Raw genomic sequence first — 24,023 nt, 5'->3', positions numbered from 1 at the left:
CCAACAGTTGTGAATCTGGCCCATGGCCATAATACTAGTGTGTCTTGGCTAGCTCCCCATTTTTCTCTGGCACGAATCACATTATTTGTAGTGAAGTACTTTTGCAGTTGGTGGTCTGTGCAAAATGTGCCAAGCTGGTTGTATGTCTGCTGGCAGTGTGGGCTTTTCTAAGAGCATATGTTTTTCTTTGTGCAGATTTATTAACTGAAGAGGAAATAGGAGAATTTGGAAGATTTGCTCCCCTACCTCCTTTCCCTAAACTTTCAAGGTGTTATAAACTGCCATAATTCTATGGAATTCTGATGTGGGTTTTTCCAAAGTCTTCTGGAACATAATATAATAGGTGGCAAAATTTTGGTTGATAACATCCTTTGATATTGCAGATTTTATAAATTAAATGAAACATTTCTTCCTTAGATTGAAACATGAAAGGAAAACACAAATATTGCAGATTAAAGTTGTTGTATTAGAATGTGTTGTCATGTATTGTCATCCAGAAGTCAACATAGAAAAGCAAACATAGCTTCTGGAGAAAAGGGCAATGGCAATAATAAAGAATAAAATCTAATTATAGACTATGGGACCCACTGCATTACAGCTCTACTCTGTTTACAGCATTTTATTTTTATTTTATTTTTAAATGCAACCTTGGAAGTACAATTACACAATAAATCTCTTCTAAAGTGGGGCATTGGCCAAACCATAATATGTTTGTCAGGAATTCATCTTGATTTAGAACTTTTTGTCCAAGTCCTCTTTATTTTTGTTGTCTCTCATGTTGAAGTGAAGTTGTTATTGTAACATGGGCTTCTTGTTTTACTTGTGCAATTTGCTCTGTAATTTATACAGAAGCCTAAACCATCCTCGTAGACCTCTTATCTTCTGACATTTTAATTGAATTAATTAATTTTAATTAATACTTGGTTGCAGAATGATACAGAACTAAGAAGATTAGAATTTTACTAGACATCCTGTGCTCCATTGGGCCACTGTTTCAGAAATATTTATTTACCAAAACAGAGAAACAGAATACCAAGGGCAGGTTAAAAAAAAGCAATGTTAGGAAGGGTAACTTCCAACTTCCTGCTGGCTTCTTCATTGAGTTTCCTGATGGGAATCTGGCAAGGAACATTGGAAATCTTCCCTTCCTTTCCCTGTAGGCAGGAAAGTGCCTGCTGCTGGGTGGGAGAGGGAGCGAGGGATTACAGGACTGGCTGGGAAACTTTTATGGAGCATTGAAAATGAAGATCATATGACTCCAGGAGCAGCAGTCAACCACATTAAAGCAGATACCACTTCCGCAAATTTCATTCCCTCTGGAGTCATGGGTCCTGGATTTTGAACACATTCTGTAAGTTGGGCTGATTTGAGATGCCTTAATTCAGTAATAGTTGCCCTTTGATGCAATATTTCATCCAGTTATTGATCATGGCAATAATAGCTTTGTTCATCAAATGTAGGCATCACCACTCCCGCTGTCTAAGTGACTCTGGGCAGATAAAAATTCATAAACTCATCTCAAAAACAAAATAAAACAGTTAAAACAAAATAAAAATGGAATGACAACAAATAATAGCAAGGATAAACAATAAGTTAAAAAGTTATTCAGATATTTTTGGAGAATATCTGAATAATTTTCATACTACATAGGATTAAGCATGATTATCTTCAGATCCTGCCAGCTGTGTGTTTGACTCCATTTTCAATCATCACCTCTTATTTTTATGAAAGTGTACATACACATGCAGCATGTGTGTATATGAAGCCACTTTGGTGCAGTAGCTAAGGTGCTGGCGTAGAAACCAGCCCTGTCTCTCTGCTCAGTTCAACCCACTTCACAGGATTACTGTTGTGGGGAAAGGCAGGATTATCTATGTTCACTGCCTTGGGTTGACCAAATATAAAAAAGGTAGGATAAAAAATATGATAATGTTGAAGATGGTGATGATAAACATGCCATTTATCATAAATAATCTTGTGCAAATTACATATATAACAACTCTGATGTAGCAAAATAATAAGACCAATAGATTGATTTTAGTGGTAGCCAAATTGTTGCTGTGATTTTATGTCATAATCATTGGCCAGGGTTGTGAAGTTCCTTAAGTAACTTTTTGAAATTGTTTTAAAGCACCCCTCAATCTATTACTGTTTCATATCTGTCAATCTATACCTGTTAATCAATAAATCATTTACAGAAGTTGAATAAAATCCAAATAGATAAATACAAATTATAATAGGTATTCTAAGAAGCTGATTGGAGAATTTAGAAAATATGCAAAAAAAGGTAATTCTGCACATAGTGATAATTAACTTATAGAATCTACCACAAAATGTGCTGCCACTAATTTAGAAAACCTTTAAAAGGAATTTGACAAATTTATGGAGCATTTATTCCAGTGGTGGGTTTCAGATTCCGTTCCAACTGTACTGGCGTCACCCACATGGACGTGCACGGTACGCGCATGCATTGTACTTGCCTGTGATGCTTCTGCAAGCCTCTATGATGCTCCAGCTGCTTGGCGGAGCATCACGCAGGTGCCATACATGCCATGCATGTGTGCGGAAACACCAAAGGCTTAAAGCACAGGTAAGGAGTGCGGGTGGGCCCTCCAGAGCACTGTACCGGAATGATACCTGGTGCTCCAGGCAGGATCTGGTATACCTGTACCAGGGCGTACCGTCTGCAACTCACCACTGATTTATTCATAGGCCTTTCTATTACCTGAGTTGAACAGATCTGCATGAAATAAAAATTGAAATGCCTTTTATCCATTCTTAATGGACAAATGCTTTAAAAATATTCAATGCAGTAGCTAAATATAAAAATGTAAAATATATAAATGCAAAAAATAACTGATGACTGTCATAGGTTCAATTAAGTGCCAAGGGTTGTCATTTCATGATTATTGTGGTGTTAGGGAGATACACATAAAATCAGTTACTTGTTAGGTTGCTTTATTTGCAAGATTGTGAACACATTCAGTATTCAGGCTAATTATTCATTTCTTTAAATAGGACTAAATCAGTAAAATAAATATTTCTATCCAATGAGAAACTTCCCATCCACAAATCTATACCAAAAAGTTTAAGCAGAGCTCTGAAATAGATGGATTTGAAACAGCCAAGGGAAGGGACAGTTCACATTTATTGAAGTTTTTGTTCCTTTAGTGGCAAACCAACCATATAACCTGTTGCATTCCAGAATCTTGTGATCCCCCCCCCATTCTTCTCAAACACAGGAAGAATTTATTTAATTAACATGAAATTATTCCTTTCTCAAATACAAACCTTGGATGACTGATTGATGGAAAGAAGCAGGGAGAATGGTGTTTTTGTTAAGTTACTCCCATGTAATGAATTAATCACCCTTGTTTGCTGCTGAACAATACATCTACTTCCTCTAATTGTTGAGCAAATAGTAGTGCGAAAGTACATAGATTTGGCAGAAAGCCATCAGTTCCCCACTGAAGCAGATGTTATTCACTGAAGAGTATGAATGACGGTCCGATTCAGTTGCATAACTATTTCTGGTTATCTTTGAGGCAGACTTTTGCAGCAACATACTGCAAGTAGTAATTTGTGTTTCTGGAGTGCAACACTTTAATCTCTGCATCCCAGTGACTTAATCATGTTGATTGCATGGCTTTTTTCTCAGAGAAAAGAGATGGAAAGGTTGAGATGATCAGTTTTGCTGGTTTGGTTTTATCAAGGGCTCTTGGTGCTCTCTGAACTTTGTTGCTTTTTTGCAGACGTTTCAGTACCCAAACTAGGTAACATCATCAATGCAACTTGCAAAAACAGCCAAACTCAACCTTGAGCTACAAATATTCTCTTTTATCACTCAGATAATGTAGATCTTTAGTCAGGTGGCTGCAGTTAGCTTTCATGGCTCTAAATAGTTCAGCAATATCCATCAAAATACACTAGCAATTGATAAAGCTGCTATATCTAGCAGCTATATTTTAAAGTCAGTAATTTACTGCTAATTACACAGAATGAAGTGGTAAAGTGATAGATCATATCATTACATATTTTAGTTGGAGGGACACATTCGTAACTTACTTTTGAATTCTGTGGCCTTTTTAAAGCTCCATCATATTTCCAGTTGCAGCATTGGAAAGATAAAATGTACAGCTTATTTGTATTTTTTTGTATTTTTGTATTTTATTAATACTTATAGGCCGCCCTTTTCCCTGAGGGGACTCAGGGCGGCTTACATAAAGTAAGGGGGGGGGGATACAGACAATAGACACAAACAATACATAGAAGTAAAATAGTAAGCAACATTCATTCATCATTCGGGTGGGGACAAGTTATCTTTGTCCCCAGGCCTGACGGGGTAGCCAGGTCTTAAGGGCTGTGCGGAAGGTCTGGACGGTGGTGAGGGTATGAATCTCCACGGGGAGATCGTTCCAAAGGGTCGGAGCTACTACTGAAAAGGCTCTCCTCCGTGTAGTTGGCAGTCGGCACTGACTGGCAGATGGAACTCGGAGGAGGCCTAATCTATGTGATCTAATTGGTCACAGGGAGGTAATTGCTTATTTCTTTCACCCAGTGGATGGAGGACTTGGTTGCACTAGCCACCTATTTATGTACTTAAAACATTTATATACCCCACCCATCTCATAACCAACTCTGGGCGGCTCCCCAATCAAAAGTTACAAGAGCATAAAAGCCATACTAAAGCCATTAAAACTAAACACATTAAAAGCAAAAACCTGGTGCCAAGTCAAACTTCTGATGTATAGTCACCTAATCTTATCCCAGTGATAAGGCAAAGTGCCAAGCCTTCAAAGTTTTACGGAAAGCTAGGAGAGAAGAGGCCTGCTGGACTTTAGGGAGAAGAGTGTTCTAGAGGGCAGGGACTGCCACAGAAAAGGCATGCTTCCTAGCTCCCATCAGATGTCTGTATTTAAGGGATGGGACAAGGAGTGTGCCCACCATTATCTGATCTGGTAAGATGGGTAGATGTCCTTAGGGAAGGCAATTGTACAGATAACCTGTGATAATCTCAGATAACTAATGAGAAGATTGCCTATACACCTAGAATTTGTATATTCAAATACAATGAAATGTCGAAATAATTTATACAAAATGCAGTAGGTTAAAAAAATGATAGTTGTATAAATGCATGAGAAACATTCATGTACTTGAATTGCATTAGATAACTGTATAGAATGATAGCTACTTACTTCTAAAATAATGTACTTTTTTCTTTTTCATTTTTTGTCACTGCATATGTTTATATTTTTAATATCCATGTTTCAAACCAGTTGCTTTTTCCATCTGTAACATGTGGAATGGGAATGCAATGCATGCTTTATAGTGGCCATTAACCTATACAGTCATTTCAGGGGTAAACTGAATTTTGGCTGGCTTCTTTAGTGTTTGTGGACAAAGGAACACATCCCTGTTGCCAAGCCATAATTCACATATACTAAATAAAACAAGGCAGGCTTCAGCAGAGACAAAAGCTGAGGCAGCAAAATGAACAGCTATCCATCTTTCAGCATATTGCTTGTTTTCTCAGAACTGAATTCCCCCCTTTTCTCAATAGCACTTGGATTAGATTTAGTATATACTGCTTCACAGCCCTCTCTAAGTGGTTTACAGAATCAACATATTGCCCCAAACAACTTGGGTCCTCATTTTACCCAACTCGGACAGCCAGCAGTCAGCAGAAGTAGCCTGCAGTACTGCATTCTAACCACTGTGCCACCATGGCTCTATCTCTATCTCTGTCTCTGTCTCTCTCTCTGTCTGTCTGTCTGTCTGTCTGTCTCTCTCTCTCTCTCTCTCTCTCTCTCTCTCTCTCTCTATCTATCTATCTATCTATCTATCTATCTATCATCTATATATCATCATTTATCTATATCAATCTATCTATCTACAGTACCTTTAAGTGTACTCCCTCATGTTGCTCAATATGAGGGGGAACTGTGATGCACCTTTTTCCCTACTAGGAATTTTATAATAATCGTTTTCTCCAGCCAAATATATGAAATTACAGAATCAAAATCTGAGCATTTGTATTCCTTAATGATTTGACGACCCTGCAAGGTATAGATCGGCCTTTCTAATAATTTTCATGACATTGCCTCCCCTGCTTCTGCTGGTGCTTTTACGTGATATTGTTAAGGACAATTCAAGGTTAGCCAGAAGTTGGTTCTAGAGCCAGAGGTTTGCTCAGAAACATCATTTGGAAAATGGGAAGCATGATAGGAAGGGACTTGCTGAGGAAATGTGAGGGTGACACAAATGCTCTGCTTTGGAAATGCAGCCTGCTTTTGGCCTAGGGCCCTTGCTGTAGTGACATTATTGTCTTTCCTGGCCCATGTTCCATGGCATGAGACAGCCAACTTTTGTGTGGAACAGGAAGTGATCAGAAAGATATGTGCCTTTGTATTTTGGCTAAAGCTGAAGTCCAAATTGCCGTATTTCCTTCTAAGTGTATCAGAGTTTTAGCAGCTGAATAGAAAAAAATACATTAAAAAGGAAAATAAATGGGTGGGAAGCTGAAAAAGTAGCAGCTCTTTTTTAACCTTTCCCAAACCTAGCTTTTCTGATAGTGTCCATTTGAGTGGCCCTGGAAAACAAAGACAGGAGAGGTAGAAAAAGTAAGAGCAGGGGAAAAAATGAAGAGTGGGCATGCTGATTTTTGGCAGAATCAACTGATGTTCTGACACAGATAGACAATCAAAGGCTTCTGTTGAACTTGGTTTGGTTTGGTTTGGTTTATTAGATTTATATGCTGTCCTTGTCCCAAGGACTCAGGACGGCATACAACATTAAAAGAAACACATAATACAAAAGTTAAAACAAATTAAATAGAATATCCCAAACAAACCCAATTAGAATTGACAATAACATATTTTTTTAAAAAAATCAAATTAAAATTAACAATGATCAATAATTTATTTTGTTTTGTTCAGGCCAGGCTGGCTTGCTGGAAAAGCCAACTTTTTAGGGTGCGTCAGAAGGACCGGAGGTTGGGGATTATACGAAGCTCTGGGGGTAGCTCATTCCAGAGGGAAGGCGCTCCCACAGAGACGGCTCTCCCCCTGGGGGTCATTAGCCGACACTGTCTGGCCGATGGCACCCTGAGAGGCCAACTCTGTGGGATTGCACTGGACGGTGGGAGGCTACCGGTGGCAGTAGATGGTCTCGCAGGTATCCTGGGCCTAAGCCATGGAGCACTTTAAAGGTCATAATTAGTACCTTGAATCTTGACAAACTAGACTTCATTCCATGTCCTCCAAATTCAGCAGTAACTCTGCTGTCAAAAAAGTTGAGTTGGACAATGTGTACAGTAACAAGTAAAGGACAAGGGCTGTTCTATTGCTGAATATGTCAGAAAGTTCCTCCTTTTGTGTCTAGAGTCTAGTTGTGGATCTATATTGAACCAGAAATGATGAATAGCCTTTAGAAATAGGCCATCTATTTGTGCCTAAATTTTGTGAAACTATTTGAAAAAGATGGAAGCAACCATCAACCAACGTGCAATAATGGAGTGTGTTAACTTTACATCTGATTTAGATAATTACATATATTGCATATTTTCTTGCTCATGTTAATACCAGGCAGCCACTTTTTATACGTAATAATTTCCTTAAACGTTTTTAGAAATAGCTGTATTTTAACAATCTTGTTTGGAAGTAATTTAATTTAATTTATTAGATTTATAGGCCGCCCAATCCCGGAGGACTTAGTGGTTGAAAGCTAATCAGTGTTCAGATAAGGACAGTGAAGAAAATCCATGTCTCTAACCTGAACTGGAGAGTTAAAAAAAATCCAGAAAAAGGTAGTGCAATTCACAGAAAGCCTCGGTGGCACAATGGTAAGAGTGCTGTACTGCAGGCCAATTCTGCTGACTAATGGCTGCCTGCAATTTGACAGTTCAAATCCCACCAGGCTCAAAATTGACTCAGCCTTTCATTCTTTCAAGGTGGGTAAAATGACGACCCAGATTGTTGGGCGCAGTATGCTGACTCTGTAAAACCGCTTAGAGAGTGCTGTAAAGCACTGTAAAATAGTATATAAGTCTAAGTAGTATTGTTACACCAATTTCAAGAAAAATGTATCCGAATGGTCATTAGTAATGGAGGTAGATGTCAACTTTGTTTGAAGATAGGGATGGCCACAGTGTATGCTTTGCAGTCCTGGGAGAAAACATATATTTGCCCTCTGCCACCATTCTTCCTTCTCTAGGAGCATAGGCACAGCTTAACTCCATCCAAGACTTCTGCTTCACTGAATAAATTGGTTGATTTTAAGAGAGGGAAATCTCCACAACTAAGTGTTGGAGGCAACTTAATTCTCATAATATTTTTGACTGAAAAGAGGAAAGAGCTCAGAAGCCCTGTGGAGAAGGCCAAATTTACGGTGCCTACCATTTCTAGGCAATGACAGTTTTTGAACAAAGAGAGCTTTGCACTTAATGTTGCAGAAGTTCAGCTTGGATGAGGCCAAAAGAATGTGTGAACTTGGCTAAAGCTACTTTCTCAAGGATGGAATGCAGCTATTGCATCAGCCAAATGCTTTCGAGGACATAGCTGCAAGTCCATGTCCTAGGGAGCCTTCTAAATGCATCTCTTCCTTGTGAGAAAAATTATTTCATTTGGACAATAGTTACTGGCTTTCTTAGTAAAAGTAAGCAGAGATTTCCTTTGTTCATAGAAAAGGAGAAACTTTGCCTTGTGCTCAGATAAGTAAATGCCCCAACTCCTTTCTGGCTGGCAGTCCAAACCTACAGCCAGACTGAGCCTTGATAACACACTCTGCTTGAATGTTTGAAACATGAAAAATGTTTAAGGAGAGATGAAAACCTCACAGGCTTACCTCCAAAAAAAGCAGGTGATTAGTGCAGAAAAAAAGAAGAGAAAAGGAAGTTGGAACAGAAGTGTGGGTGTGTTGCTGGCAAGAACATTGCATTTATAGCCAGCATTGAAATTGCCTCCAAGCTAGAATTCACCATGGCTTAGTCTTCTAAGGTGTATTCATTGCCAAGCATCAGCCTTGGAATTTATGAGATAATAACAATAATACTATTAAGGAAAAGATTAAGCCAGGAAAAAAGTAAATTTTCTCATTGCTCATAAACTAAAAAAAACTGCCCATCTTTCTGCTAGTATACAGAGAGAAGCTTCCAAGAAAGAGAAAATGATACGCTTAAGTCTTGGCAGATTTCAAGTTAGAAATGAAACTCCATTAAGAAAAGTGTGATGTTGAAGGAATGAGTGCAAATATGTTTAAAATTCTGTACTTTTCTGTGTTTAACATTACCAAAGGAAATCCCTTTTTAAAAATATATTCTGGATCTGGAAAAGTTTTGAAAACAAACCTGCTGTATATCAACCATAAGATGTTAAGATGACCCACCAATTTCAACAATATTTGAAGGATCATAAGATTAACCTCTCTGAATTTGTGAGGAAAAGTATATTATTGAAAATCTCTTGCTTCACAGTGAAAATGATGAACACTTGGACTGCTGAAGTTTTCCCACCCAAACAAAACTTTCTGAAAAGCTTAGTTATTACAAAATTGGGGACAGAGCTTATTAGTGATTAAGTTAAAACATTAAGAAGCAGATAATGAAAAACTGGAATGGTAGTGAAGGAGTAGACCACCTCCTGCAAATCAGAAGTAGTGGATTACAACATATTTCCATTTGCCATGTTGTCAAGTGCTGATGGAATTTGGAGTTCTAAAGCCAATGGCGGCCACCAGTCTGCTACCTCTACAATGGAAGGATATCATTTGTAAGTTCCTTCAATGATTGCAAAAGGAAGCTGCTTTCTAATCTATTCATTAATGAGTAGAAGCGTGAAACTGATTTTGTTGACAATATTGTTTTTAAGTGCTAAAGTTAGAATAGACTGACTATTCTTTTTTTGTTGCTTTTTAAATGCTTTAGTTGTTCATATGTCTCTTATTTCTTTAAAAAAAAAACCACAAATATTTCATCATTTGTCAATCATTAAGGCATTGAAGTACAATTTTTTTTGTGTGCCCCTCCCTCCCTCCACCCCCCAACCCCCTCCTCCTCCCCCCCGACTTCCCAGAACCCGTACACGGTATGGATTTTTAACTAACACAGTCTAAAATCTATTGAGAAAAAAGAAATAAAGAAATTAATGACATTCTGCATTGACCTTAGGTTCTTCTTACTGAACTAACTTTTAACAGTTTAAATCATTTCTGATCTTAAGCATAGGCTAACTGGAATTTCTTGGTCCCGTATTTATTTTGTATATAACCACTGAGCCGAGGTGGCGCAGTGGTTAAATGCAGCACTGCAGGCTACTTCAGCTGACTGCAGTTCTGCAGTTCGGCTGTTCAAATCTCACCGGCTCAAGGGTTGACTCAGCCTTCCATCCTTCCATCCTTCCGAGATGGGTAAAATGAGGACCCGGATTGTTGTTGGGGGCAATATGCTGATTCTGTAAACCGCTTAGAGAGGGCTGAAAGCCCTATGAAGCGGTATATAAGTCTAACTGCTACTGCTACTGCTACTGCTATATAGTCAATCCATTTTTTCCAGTCTCGTTTATATCTCTCATTTGAGTGATCTTTAAGATATGCTGATATTTTAGCCATCTCGGCTAAGTTTGTCACTTTCAATGTCCATTCTTGGATTGTAGGCAAGTCTTCCTTCTTCCAATATTGTGCCACCAACAGTCTTGCTGCAGTTATTAGGTGCAGAATCAAATTAGTCTCTACCGCTGTAAAGAATAGACTGACTATTCTGACTAGTATGTAAAAGGATTTAAATTAGGTGATCTCTAGATATATCTCTGTTAGTTTAAAATTTTCCTATTTCACATATGTGGTGAGGAGTTTGATATAACAACAACTGGCCAGGAAATATTTTCTGGTGATATCTAACAAGTTGGGATGGTGCTATCTGTCATATATAGGGCTATGTATGAGGAGGGTTAGCAGAAGGGATGGTTACAATCCTTTTTATCTTCTTGATACTTGTAAAATGTGCAATTGTATAGCCTTCCAAAATGCATCTAGGATAATTTTTAATTTTGAAATATTAAAATTAAATTGAAATTGAAATATTTAAAATGAAAATTGGGGTCAGCATCCTTTTCTGTATACCATTGCTTTTGAACAACATTCTGGAAATCACAAAACACAAAAACCAGGGATATTGTGGGTAGAAACCATCTATTGTAATCTAATCTTAATTCTTTTATCACTCAATTTGTTCAATGTCATACACCAATATAACTAATTCAAAGTGCTGGTTTGAATTAATAAAGCCTTACATTTCTTAGCTCCAAAGACCATCTCCTCTAAGTAGAGTCTGCCAGCCTATGAGACTATGTAGAGAGCAATGCATAAATCTAATTATTATTAGATTTCTTATTAAATATGTATCCCTATGATCCAGTCCCTACATATTCCCTTTCTGAATTCCACCTGGTATTCTGCTTATTCAGAAACTGTGAATTTTTTTTTGTTTAAATTAGCATTGGGAATTGATTGGTTTTCTTGTTTATTGATTTAATTGGATTGGATTTGGCTGTCAATCTCTCCATAGAAACTCAGGTAGCTAACAATATATGTAAACAACCAAAGAGTTTTATTTTTAATGCTGATACATGAGATTTTATGTTGATCAGATTTTATGATAACAACCTGGCTGTTTCTACTCAAGTGGCTATTTAAGTATAGAACTGGTTACTTCGTTGTTTTGGACTTGCCTCACTGATAAATGTTCTAAACTTTATAAATGTAAATTGCCTGACTTCTTGAGAGCTAGGTGGTAATTACTCAGCTGTAGTGACTGATTCACACATTGAATTAAGCATTGGTTTTTTTTAAAGTGTTTATTAAGAAACTCAGTGAATTGAGGTAGTACATGAAACTAAACCACAAACCATAAACCATAGATTGAAACTTTTCAGTGACTGGGTAATAAGTGAAGACCAAGTGAATCATACTGTGACCTTGTCTGGAGTACAAAGCCAGCTAGTCTGACTAAAAATATGACTGAGAAATTATAGAGGAATCATTGACATAAAAACTTTTAAGATGTGAGGAAAGAAAGAGAAATGACCATCACATCAGCCCCATATTTGGTTGCTGATAGTACAATAATATGGTAAGTAAGTCTTCTGAATAAATATCTTCAAGAGACAAGTCCTTGTGGCACAATTTATATTCCATGTACTTTATTCATATAAGAATATGCATTTTATTCATAAAAGAATTCATATAAGTGTTCTTTCATTACTGTGTAAGGAACATAAAAGAATAGCATTTGTATAAAGGATATGACAACATTTATTTGCAATGAAGGTGGAGTAGAGGAAACTGGATAAATAAGATGGGGGAAAAGCCTTTATAACATATTAATCCTCTGCATATTTGGCCCTCATAAGAGGTAGCTAGTAATATTCCTTACTATTGACTTCTTGTGTTTATGGGTGTGCCTAACTTTATTTAAGAACTCTTGCTTCTACAGCTGCTTCTGTGAAAAAGCTTATCTGTATGGCGAAGAGTATTCAATCCACCTTTGGGATTTTAAGTAGACCAATTGTAGCCCCAACTGATCCACCACATTATAATTAAGCACAGTAATAATTTTGCCAATGCAGTCTCTAGAATGCTTTTTATATAAAAAAATGATATAGTGTCCCTAACACTGACATTGTTCACATCTTAGAATTGGCTCATGTGGTCATTTCATATTGTGGTAAGAATTGTGGGATTTCAGTTACTTCATGCTGGCTTTTTGTCATGCATCTGTGGACTATGGAAACTATTTGAATACGGACCAGGGCAACTGTATATGCAATTGGACTAGATGTTCGAGTGGATAATAAGAAAAGATATTGAAAAATGGCATGCTAATATTATAGTACATGTATAGGTCAATGGTACAACCATGTCTGAAAAGGTGTGTGCAGTTCAACTCAAAAGGAATATAGTCAAGCTAGAGAGGGTATGCAAAATGATGCATAGTATGGATAAAGTGAACAAGGAGAAGCTATTTTTCTCCTCCCAAAGTACTAAAACCAGAGATCACCAATGAAATTGAATCCTGGAAGAATCAGGACAGACAAAAGCAATTATTTTGTACACTACATATAATCACACTTTGGAATTTGCTACTATAAAATGTGGTACTGGTTTTCCAAAAGGGTTTGGAAATTATTCATGACCAAATATTCTCCTTTATTAGTACTTGTGACCAATTCATAGAAGTCATGGTTAGTAGCCTTGATGGCAGTGTAATTGTCATTGGCTAGGAAAAAAGTACACTTCTTTGTGAGGTTGGTTGGATACCGTGAGAATATACTGCTTGACTACATGTGTTAAGCATCTGATTCAGCAGGGCACTGCTTATTGTTCTTTTAACAAAGAAGGCCATTTCTGGATATCTTGACAATAGTATTATTAATTATAAAGTCAGGATGGCTGTCAAAAATAGGTCATCTTGTCTCATTTTTTGACAAGATAACTATTTTAGTGGACAAGGAGAACCTTATGGATCTAACCTACTTTTTCAGCAAAGCTTGTAGCAGAATTCCAAATGACATTCTAATTGACAAATTTTTGAAGTGTGATTTAAATGGCACAATGTTAAGGTGGGTCTAGAAGTGGCTGGCTAACTACACTCAGAACATTAATATATCTGCTTCAAGCTGAACAGCATTATCAGTGAGTATCAGAAATCTCTCAAACCTGTTTTATTCAATATTTTTATTAATATTCTGTGTAATGGGATTGATAGATCACTTATCATATTTTCAGATGACAGAAAATTAAACCAGGTCAGCATCTAGACCCATGAAGGCGAGCCTATGGCACGCAAGCCATACAATACGGAATTCTATTCCCAAAATGAAATGTTTGTATGAAAAATATTTTCTCCAAGATTTTATCCCTTTGTATTTTTGGGTTTTTGAAGACAGCTGTAGATCTGGAAGAGGGGGAAGCCAAGAATCACAAAAATGTAGCTAAAATTAGAATATTGGGTGTGTTAAGATTTTTGAGCGAAAGGCATTGCACCATCCGTTTTTAATCAACAGGGATTATACTATTTTCACCATAATCCATGTTGGATTTTATTTCTTCCCCCTGAAGAAAAAGAAAAGCCACAGAACAAAGGCTGATGGGATACTGTTGCATAAACCCCAGACACAGGACTGAACAGTTGCTGTTCAGTTTAAAGTGACTTGTATTTTGAAATGAATATTTTCATAAAGCTAGCTGTTTTGTACTTATGATGCTTTTTGTGTCATTAAAGACCCTGGCTTTAAGATAACTCGCTATGAATCAGTTTCTTGATTAGTAGCAATATAATACCCCAAAAATAAGACAGGGTCTTATTTTCTTTTGAATCACAAAATATGGTTTGGGCTTTATTATCAGGGGAGGGGTTATTGTTTTGGGGTTGCCGGGCGGCTGCTCTCTTGTAAACGGACTCCCAAAGAGCCGGGCATAACCTCAGGGATGAAACAGCTGTGTTGCACTGTTGCAGCAGCACAACACAGCATCCATGAAGCGACCATGCTCACGAGCAGCCACCCTGCAAACCCCCTTTTCAGCCGGGCACAGCACCATTCACTGACCTAGAGGTATCGCCCAGCCATGTGAGCATCTGTTCGCCGCCGCCCAGCTCCCGTGGCTTGGCGCCTTCGAAATGCCAATGAATGGCACTCTGCACGGCTGGAGAGGGGGGTTGCGCAAGTGGCTGTTCCGCTCCCGCTTGTGCGCCTCCCAGCCTTATGATGCCCTGGCCCAGCTCTCCATGCAGAGCCAGGGGACCTCCGCTGCCACCACCGCCATCCTAGCATGGCTTTTCCGGAGGCTTCCAAACTGAGTCTTCCGGCAGTGGCCGCTCTATGCGTACGCTCTATAGTTGTACGCTCTGGGAATATGCTCTGCTGGGGAGCCAGCCCACAACCATAGAGCGTATGCCCAGAGTGGCCACTTCCAGAAGACTTGGTTCGGAAGCTGCCAAAAAAGCCATGCTGGGATGGCGGTGGTGGCGGGCGGTGGCAGCAGTGGAGGTGCCCTGGCTCTGCAGGGAGAGCTGGGCCAGGGCATCGTGAGGCTGGGAGGTGCAGGACCAGAACAGCTGCGTGTGCAACCCCCCTCTCCAGCCATGCAGAGCGCCAGTCACTGGCATTTCGAAGGCACCAAGCCGTGGAGCCAGGCAGAGGTGAACAGGCGCTTACGTGGCTTGGCGATACCCCTAGATCAGTGAATGGCACTGTGCCCGGCTGGAAAGGGGGTTTTCTGGGTGGCTGCACAGCCTTTCACCCCTGAGGCTGTGCCCGGTTCTTTGGGAGTCCGCTCGCAAGAGAGCAGCCACCCAACAACCTCCCTCTCCAGGAGAGTATTAACTCTCTCCTTTTAAGTAAAAGAAAGCTATACCTGAATTTGTTCTCCCATGTGAATTTTTGAAATTTCATGCAAACATGAGGTTTTGTATGTGTGCTCTGCTTTTGAGTCATTGTTGACTCCTGATGACTGCCTGGGTAAGTCCTTGCAGTTTTTTGGCAAGGTTTTTTTGGAAATGGTTTGTCATTGCTTCCTTCGTAGAGATGAGAGAGTGATTGACCCAAGACCATCTAGCTGGCATCATGCCTAAGGCAGAATTAGAACCCAGTGTCTTAGCTTCTAGGCTCATGTTTTAAGGACTACACCAAACAAGTACATTCATCATACAAATTACCATTATTAAAAAAATGTAAAAGTCTTATTTGAACTGTGCTTCATTCTTGTGCACTTCTTAGGCTACCAAATAGTTTCTTGAGAACAATGTAGCACCAGCACTAGCACTTAGACTTAAATACCACTTCATAATGCTTTTACAGCACTCTCTAAGTGGTTTATAGAGTTAGCATATTGCCCCCAACAATATGGCTCCTCATTCTATCAACCTTGGAAGGAGGGAAAGTTCTATCAACCTTAGTATTCCTGAGCAATACTGAGCAAACTTTACCCAGTGCTTAGCTTATTTCTACCATTTGTAAAGAAGTGAAGATAAATTTATGTCTGTCCGTCTATCTATCTAAAATGAAATATACGTAACCAGGGAAGCTACAGGGTTGAAAAGAGAATCATAGCAAAATATAATAATAGTGTAGCAGCCTCTGCCAATTTGGAACTATGAAGTAACTTGCAGATAGAAAAAATAAAACCCTGAAAAATTGGAAAGACTCCTGAGATTAAGGTACAAAAATAGAAGCATTTTTACTAGGGGAAGAAAGTTTTCAAGAGCTTAAATACTTCTGTATGTTTCTGGCCTGCTGATTTTCCTATTTTGATTTTCATGAGGTTTTTTTTTCTTCAGCCATTTTGAATCTTGCCAATCTAATTTCAAAATCTGGATTGGAAACATTTTTTCCACCATCCATGTCCTTTCTCAGTAAATAACATACAGCAGAGTAAAGTAATTGAAAAAGAGACAGAGCTCAGTACTGCTCAGGAATACTAAGGTTGATTGAACCTTCCATCCTTCCAGAATGTTAGGAACATTAACTGGACGACCTTTATTTCCTCTTCTCCCTGAGGTCAACCTGGCAAATGTTTTTTTAATCAACATTGCATCAGCTTTTACATCTTGAAATGCTTTTTTGAGAGTCAAGAAGCTGATTCCTCTGGATTCAATCTTCTACTCAAGGAGAATTCACATATGATTAGAAAATCACCACAACAGTTGCTGGAGAAGAATCATGTTGTGTTTGGAGTTGTGGTTAGGCTTCAAGGTTAGCAATGGATTGAAGCTACTGAGTCTATTGCAATATTGAGTTGGTCTCTGCAAAGTGCCCTCTCCACTTCATCATCTTCTATTAAGGCTTTTCTTTTCAGGCTTGAAAGAAGGCTCTTAGCACATCAGAGAGCTGGAAAAAAGATAATTTACACAGCTTGTGCTTTCACCTAAATTACAACTATCAAAGTGCAATTTATAGACCGATGATATGTGTTGATGGCTTTCAGTTGATAGATCAGATGTATAGCATTGTGTTCTAAATAAACAGCACAGAGCACAAATGAGGATTGGGAAATTGTTCAATGTCAACTTCTCTTAGTCTGTATTCTTTCCTGATCATAACATGTATTCTTTTCCTGCAAGGTAGATTTATAGCACATTTTATGTGCATTTTTCCTAATATGCACATTGTTGCAAGCAATTATTGCTAATGTAATGTATATAGCACCTACTATTATCATTAATATACAGTGTTAGGTAGATTTTTTTCCCTTAAAAGATGAAGTATTACATTCATGTTTTGATTGAAGAACTGTGTTATAAAATTCAGACACCTGTGAAATATCGTTTATCTTTACATATTAGTTCTGGAAAAGCTTCATCTTTTAAACTGTTTTCTCCAATTTGAAAGACAACCTGATGTGTCCGTTGCTTATAGCTTAGGGTATTTTCCTGTTTGTTCTCAGCTCTAATAGATAATTACTGCTTTTTAAAAGTATTTGTTTTAATATGTGCTGCTTAAACTAACTTGCAAATCAGCATAAAGTAGAACAAATTTATACAGAAATTATACAAAAGACAGATTCAAACCATGCATAACCAAATGTAAAGAATATGTTTTATGAGATAGATACTCTGATAGCTGAATGAATGAACAATAAATATTCTTCAAGTTAAATTCCTAGAAACTTTATGGACACATCCTTGCAGTTATTCTCATATATCATATATTTTTATTTCCTGGACCACTGCAGTCCTTGTATTTCCTGAAAGTCTCCCATTTAGGTCCTTACTAAGCCTGACCCTGCTTAGCTTCTAAGGTCAGACAAGACCAGTCAGGCACTCACTGCCATTTGTTGAGGCAACAACAGCCTTGGTAATAACTACAAAGGCAGTATCAATTAAGCTTTAAATCTTTAAAACTGAACCATTAGCAACCACCTCTCTTTTTAAGATTTTCTCATTGTCCAAAAATGATGAAATGATGAAAGGTCAACATATTCCCGCCCCCCTCCAGTTCCATTTGCTTGCCAGGCATGATGTATTAGACAAGTTCTATATAAATCATTAAATTAAGCCCAAATATTTTTTTTAGCAGAATGAGCTTGTATGAATCATCAACAGAATTATATTGGAAACTTTAGGATGAGAATGGTTGGACTAGTACTTTGTAGGCTAATTTCTACCCTACCTCTTACATAAAGGTTGGACAATTATGAAAGTTCTCAACTTACAGCTGATGTTCCTTAGTTGAACTATTGACGTAGTCATGTTTCACTTTGTTAGATGTTTTTATGACTTGGGAATAGCTAATCATTGCCAAGTAAACAAGTTCTCGGCTTGCTCCCTCCCTCAAGCAGTGGTGCCTTGCTAGATAATTTTGCTGAGGTGGCCCAGCTTGTACTTGTGGATTTGTGCAGGACTTCTGCTAAACACATTAGTCTCCCCAACACCCCCAAGTATAAGTGCTCCCGTGTTTCTTTTTCCCACTATACCTCTTGCTAGATTCTTCATTTGAAGTTGTGATGTGCAGCTTCTTTTTCTCTTTTCTCTTTCTATCTCTCCAAGAATGTGCTCCTGGCCCAAGCATTTCTAATTTTGTATTACGAAGATAAAATGCTTTGCCTTGCTTGGCTGCCTTCTTGTTTGGAAAAGACTCTCACTAACCATTTCCACATGGCTTGCAGTCTTCCTACACATTTATGGAGATATACCTGAAATATCTTTGCTGCCACCTCCACTAGCATCAACACCCTGGAATCCCCCCCGACTTCTTTTATCTTGAGCTCTTGACAATGACCAACCTTGTCTTTTCTCTTTTTTTACCTTTCTGTAGCTGAAATCTCTTTGGGCTTTTAAATCTGTCAGCAGCTGCTACCAAGCGCAGTGTGCAATTTTAGTTCATTGTTTTCCTAAGTTATTGACTCCAAAAAAGCGGTCCAAGTCTTAAAGAAGCATTGTCTGAAATTTGGAATAAAGCTAATTTCAGTACCTCGGAAGTCACTTTAATTTTGATTTCCTTCTCAGTAGAGAGTTCCTTTATTTAATTTCCCCATATAAAATCAGAAAAAAATAAGATGCTTTATGTGAATTAAAAATGGGACAATTAAAGAAAGAGTTTTTTTTAGTAATAAACATTTCCTATTATATATAGTATAAATTTTAATTTCTACATGATAAGAGTAAAGTAGTTAACAGATGCCATGTAAAAATAAAATCTGGCACATAATTCGCCTATACTATTTCAGTGTTTAGGAGGATAATATTGGAAGAGACTTGGAAACGCAAACACATCCTCTCCAGCAGCCAACACCCTGATAAGCAGGCAAACAATCAAGTGGAAAATAATACCGCAATCAAGGAACTACTAAAGAAGAAATTACACCCTGACCAACACTTGGAAGCAAGCTATTATTGTATATATAAACAGGGACCAAATATTACATCCAGTCTCATTGATGATGTTACCTAGTTGGGCAATGAAACATTTGCAAGCAAACAAACTCAGAGAGCACCAAGGATTTCACAATTCAACCCTGAGCAACATATATTCTCTTCCATTGGAATCACTGATTAAAACTGCTTCTAGAGAGAGATAGTCCTATGTCATTATTAAATTTATATGTTTGCTGCTTCTTTGCAAACCAAACTCAAAGGGATCTAGATCAGGTGTGTCAAACTCAAGGCCCATGGGTGCTTAGATCTGGTCCACAGGGAAACAGCAAAAGATTGGCCTGTGGTGCCTCTGGCAGTAAAAATGGAGCTTGGGAGGGTTAAGCTGCCCTCACGAGCTTTGTTTTCACTGGCAGAGCACTCAGATGTCCCCGGCATGAGTGACATTGAGCTGGCCATGTCAACCCTGGCCATGTCCACCCTGGCTATGTCCACCTGCCCCCCCCCCAAGGTCAAACACAACACTGATGCGGCCCTCAATGAAATCGAGTTTGACACCCCTGATTTACATTCTAGACATCGATTCTGAAACTGCCACTGCAGGTTCTATATATGAATATGGATTGTGAAAAGCAAACTTTTAGGGCAAAATGCATATTTAAAATGTTAAAAACATTGGGGGAATATTCACACAGAGGCTTTTATTTGAAACTTGCATTCCTCTTTACAAAAGTGAACTGTGCCAAGATCTAATTAACCAGATTGCTTAAGAGATTTTTGATATGGCTGCTAATAGGACCTTGCAAGAGATAAAAAAATTTTAGATGAAAAGTAATTGATTTTCCATGTTCTATGTATGATAAGAAAGCCTCTATATTGAAGAGTACAATGGGCACATTATTTAATGCATTGGAATATAAAGAATATTTTTACAATGTCTATTATTTAAGAAAATTACAAACCTATAGATACTTAACTGAGGTGATAATGATGCTCAGAAAATAATGCTGAAAAACTATTTGTGCTATTGTTCAAACATTGTCTTTTCATTTGCCATCTCCAGGATGAATTGGATCTCACAGATAAAAATAGAGAGGCAATGTTTGCACTCCCGCCAGAGAAGAAATGGCAGATCTATTGCAGCAAAAAGAAGGTAATGTTTACTGGATTCAAATTATGTGATAAATATTACATCTAAAGTACAGCTTGAACTGTATGATGGTGTCTTTTTCCCTTTGACATTTGCAGTTTTGGGTACTTACAATTATTTATACTGGGGCATATTCACCTAGATGTGGTTATCTTCCTTCCCTGTATACTTGGAGGGACTTAGGATTCTGGGAACCCTGTACAAGTTAGTTCTCACAAAGTCAGAGGAGAAAAAAAATGATAAAACCAAGCATGGATGCAGACAGGCCAACTCACCTAAAATATAGTCTCCTAAAAGGGAAAGACAAGAAAAGTTTAACATTGTTTCTGTATAAGGGTCTTGTTTGTGAATCAGAGAAATTGTTGAAATTTTTGGCTATAAGTTTCCATTTCCCCCGCAATAATGATTACTTCTCTACAGTTCTCTGAATTCTGATGAGCTTGCCTGAGTAGTTTATTCTTGCCTATAGAGTGAAGCCTGACAGTCCTGTGATGAAAGTTGCAAGTAGGTGATTGGAATAAATTAGCTTTTTGTTACTTTTCTTGTTGCAACATGCCCTAGATGTCATTATTTTAAGTTGCTCTGTATTGATTTTAAAGTATAAGATATATTCATGATGTGAGGGATTGAAAGCTTGTGATGCATATAGTATTTGGTTCTGGTCAGATATGCTGTTGGTGTTTGGAGAAACTGTATTGCAAGTGTAATATAGTTAATACTATATACATATAGTATAAACATATTTATACATTACAATCCTCCCCTCCCCATTAATATTGAACTTTGTGTCTAGACTCAGCATTCACACAATTAGGAATCATGATGTCTTGAATCCAAGTATTAGGAAGTCCTGCAGTCAAGCCTTTAAACTTTAATGTAAAATGTAATGTGTGAATAAAATCTCATTTCAAGATATGACACACTTTCCTAAAAGATGCTGCCCTGATTTATTCTTAATAAGAAAGGAGTTCCAGCTTTGTCACAGGAAATATGTCGGCTTGCTCAATTTCATTAGTTTTAATATGAAACAGGAGATCCAGAAAATAGAAAGCTGTTGACTCTATCAGCTGGCCTTAATTTTGAGCAGACCACAGTCCAACTGCTTTCATTGGCCCACATCTCATCAGAACATTAGTCCTAACAAACTAAACACATTAGTTGATGTAATAAAATTATCCTTTTTCCAGTACATTTTCTTTCTTTTTTTTTGAAGAAAGAAAAGAAATAAGTGTATGGAATGAGAATGTCCCAAGAATGCACCTTTTGGGCCCAATACCTCTGTGAGACAGATTAGTGAGTATAGTAACTTAAATACATTTTTAGAACCAAGAGAACCATTGCTTAATTTAGGTAAAAAAACAACACATTAGGTTAGCAAATTGTGTTACTATCTATTTCAATTTGACTAGCCACTCAGTGTAGTTAGGAGTACAGCCACACATACACACACACCCCGCCATAATGGCCCTTCATTTTTTGGATGAAGGATGGTCACATTGTTCCAGTTGAAACATATGTCATGAGGTCTCTTTCAAATAGCACATTGATGCTGGAAATAGTGACCATGTTATGAAAAAGATTTCTAAGATGGACTTGCATCACACTAAAAATGGAATACTTGCTATGTGAACACTGTATTACCATTTCATAGAACTAAGAAGACAGTGAAAAGAAAGACTAGGGATGATGTGATAGAAGTGTTCCAATATTTGAAGGACTGCCTCAAAGAATCAGCCTATTCTCCAAAGCACTTGAAGGCAGGATAAAAAGCAATGGATGGAAACTAATCAACCCAATGCCCCAACACTGGAAGTCTTTAAAAAGATGTTGGATAGCCATTTGTCTGAAACGGTATAGGGTTTCCTGCCTAGGCAGGGGGTTGGATTAGAAGACCTCCAAGGCCGCTTCCAACTCTGCTATTGTATTGTATTGTAACCTAGAGAAGCAACTAGAACAAAGAGAAACTTTCCGACAGTGAAAACAATTAATGGCTTGCCTCTAGAGGTTGTTGGTGCTCCAATCCTGGAGGCTTTTAAGAAGAGATTGGACAATCATTTGTCTGAAATGTTATAGGGTTTTCTGTTTGGGTAAGGGATTGAACTGGAGGACCTCTGGCATCCCTTCCAACTCTATGATTCTGTTCTTTATTCTGCTATTCTTTCTATGGTCATGTATATCCATCACATAAAGCCCAAAGGAAGTTCAGAATGGTATAGGATCTCTCATGGGCGTGGAATTGGAATAGAAGACTTCCAAGGACCTTCCAGCCTGTTATTCTATGTTCTACATATGCTACTAGCTTCTGACCCATTCATTAGTTGGGAAGGAGTACTGCATTTCCTTTGGCATAAAGCTAATATAGAAAAAAAATGGAATCATTTAAAAATATAGAAGTCATTCTTCTTCCTGAAAGAGTAAAATAATGAAAAGAAAAGTAACAGGACCCTGTAAGTTTTTGAAAAGTGAGGATCCTGGACAGAATGGAAACCTTGATAGGGATGGGGGTTATTGGAAGTATAAGGCAGGTTATTTAGTTTGGCAGAACAAAATACATTATTTTTTATGATTATTTTTTGTACCAGGGTTCAGGCAACCAAAACTCAAAACTCATTGTGACTCTTTAGTAAATTTCAAGTTGTTTTATGAAGTATAATTATTATGCTTAAATTTCATCTCATCATTTCTCAAAAACAGAAGCATTACTGTCCCGACCTCCTTTAACAACCAGATAGAAGAATATTCTTATTTTTCTAAGAAGGTTTTCATCAATTTTTCACTCTATACTTGATGACATCAAGGGGAAATGATTTGAACTCCTCAGAATTCCATTAAAGTGCTAACATTCCAGTGGAGAATATCTACTCCTAGATAAAACTCTGACATGTCAACTCTTTCCTGGGGAACAGCTGAAAGGATGAAAGCTCTGCTTTTTCTCTTGTTCTCTCCAACTTTCTCAGCTTAACTCACAGTTTCCGTTATGTAATGCTAGATCATTTATTTATCTTAAGAATGGAGGTCACTGAGGTTCAGGCCCTTGAAATTATATGTTTATTTTTTAAACCTGAAGAATTTCTTCTCTTTTTTTAACCATGGGAAAGGCAATGAATATCTGTAATTTCCTCATTTCTTCCTTCCTTCCTTCCTTTATTTATTTATTTATTTATTTATTTAGAAAAGAAGCTTTACAGATGTCCAAAATCTAAAGTCATGACCAATTTCACTTAGTTTTTTTAGAGAAGGCTTCCTCAAGGTTACATTGTGCACATGGATGGCTTCAGTGTATCAAAGCTGAAAGTTTTTTTTAAAAAAAAGCTCAGTTAAATCAAGCTAAAGGCTGCTTAACCCACTGCTGTCAAGCAGATTAATCATTAATAATATTGGAAGCATTAAGAAAACTTTGCTTCTCATATTAATATTGTTGTCTTCCCTTGAGTATGCTTAGTATATAATCCCATCAAATGAAGCTGTTCCTTCAGCTGCTACCAGAAGTAGCCATTCTGGTGTCATTCCTAG

The 24,023-nt window shown here is 37.8% G+C and overlaps 1 protein-coding gene across 4 annotated transcripts in view; it reads left to right on the top strand.

Annotated features, from left to right (window-relative positions):
- The window catches only part of DAAM2 (dishevelled associated activator of morphogenesis 2), a 207,987-nt gene that overhangs the window by 92,881 nt on the left and 91,083 nt on the right, over positions 1-24,023 (top strand). For all 4 annotated transcript variants that reach the window (XM_087717909.1, XM_087717911.1, XM_087717908.1 and 1 more), the window contains exon 3: positions 20,424-20,513. In XM_087717909.1, the coding sequence (XP_087574035.1) occupies positions 20,424-20,513 (90 nt within the window). The remainder of the gene's footprint in view (positions 1-20,423; positions 20,514-24,023) is intronic.

Source organism: Thamnophis sirtalis, unplaced genomic scaffold (genome assembly GCF_051295495.1).
Source record: "Thamnophis sirtalis isolate CommonGarterSnake01/CBP01778 unplaced genomic scaffold, rThaSir2_p1.2 scaffold_6, whole genome shotgun sequence".
Lineage (NCBI taxonomy): Eukaryota > Metazoa > Chordata > Lepidosauria > Squamata > Natricidae > Thamnophis > Thamnophis sirtalis.
Note: the sequence above shows the minus strand (reverse complement) of the source record. Positions and strands in the feature narration are given on the sequence as shown.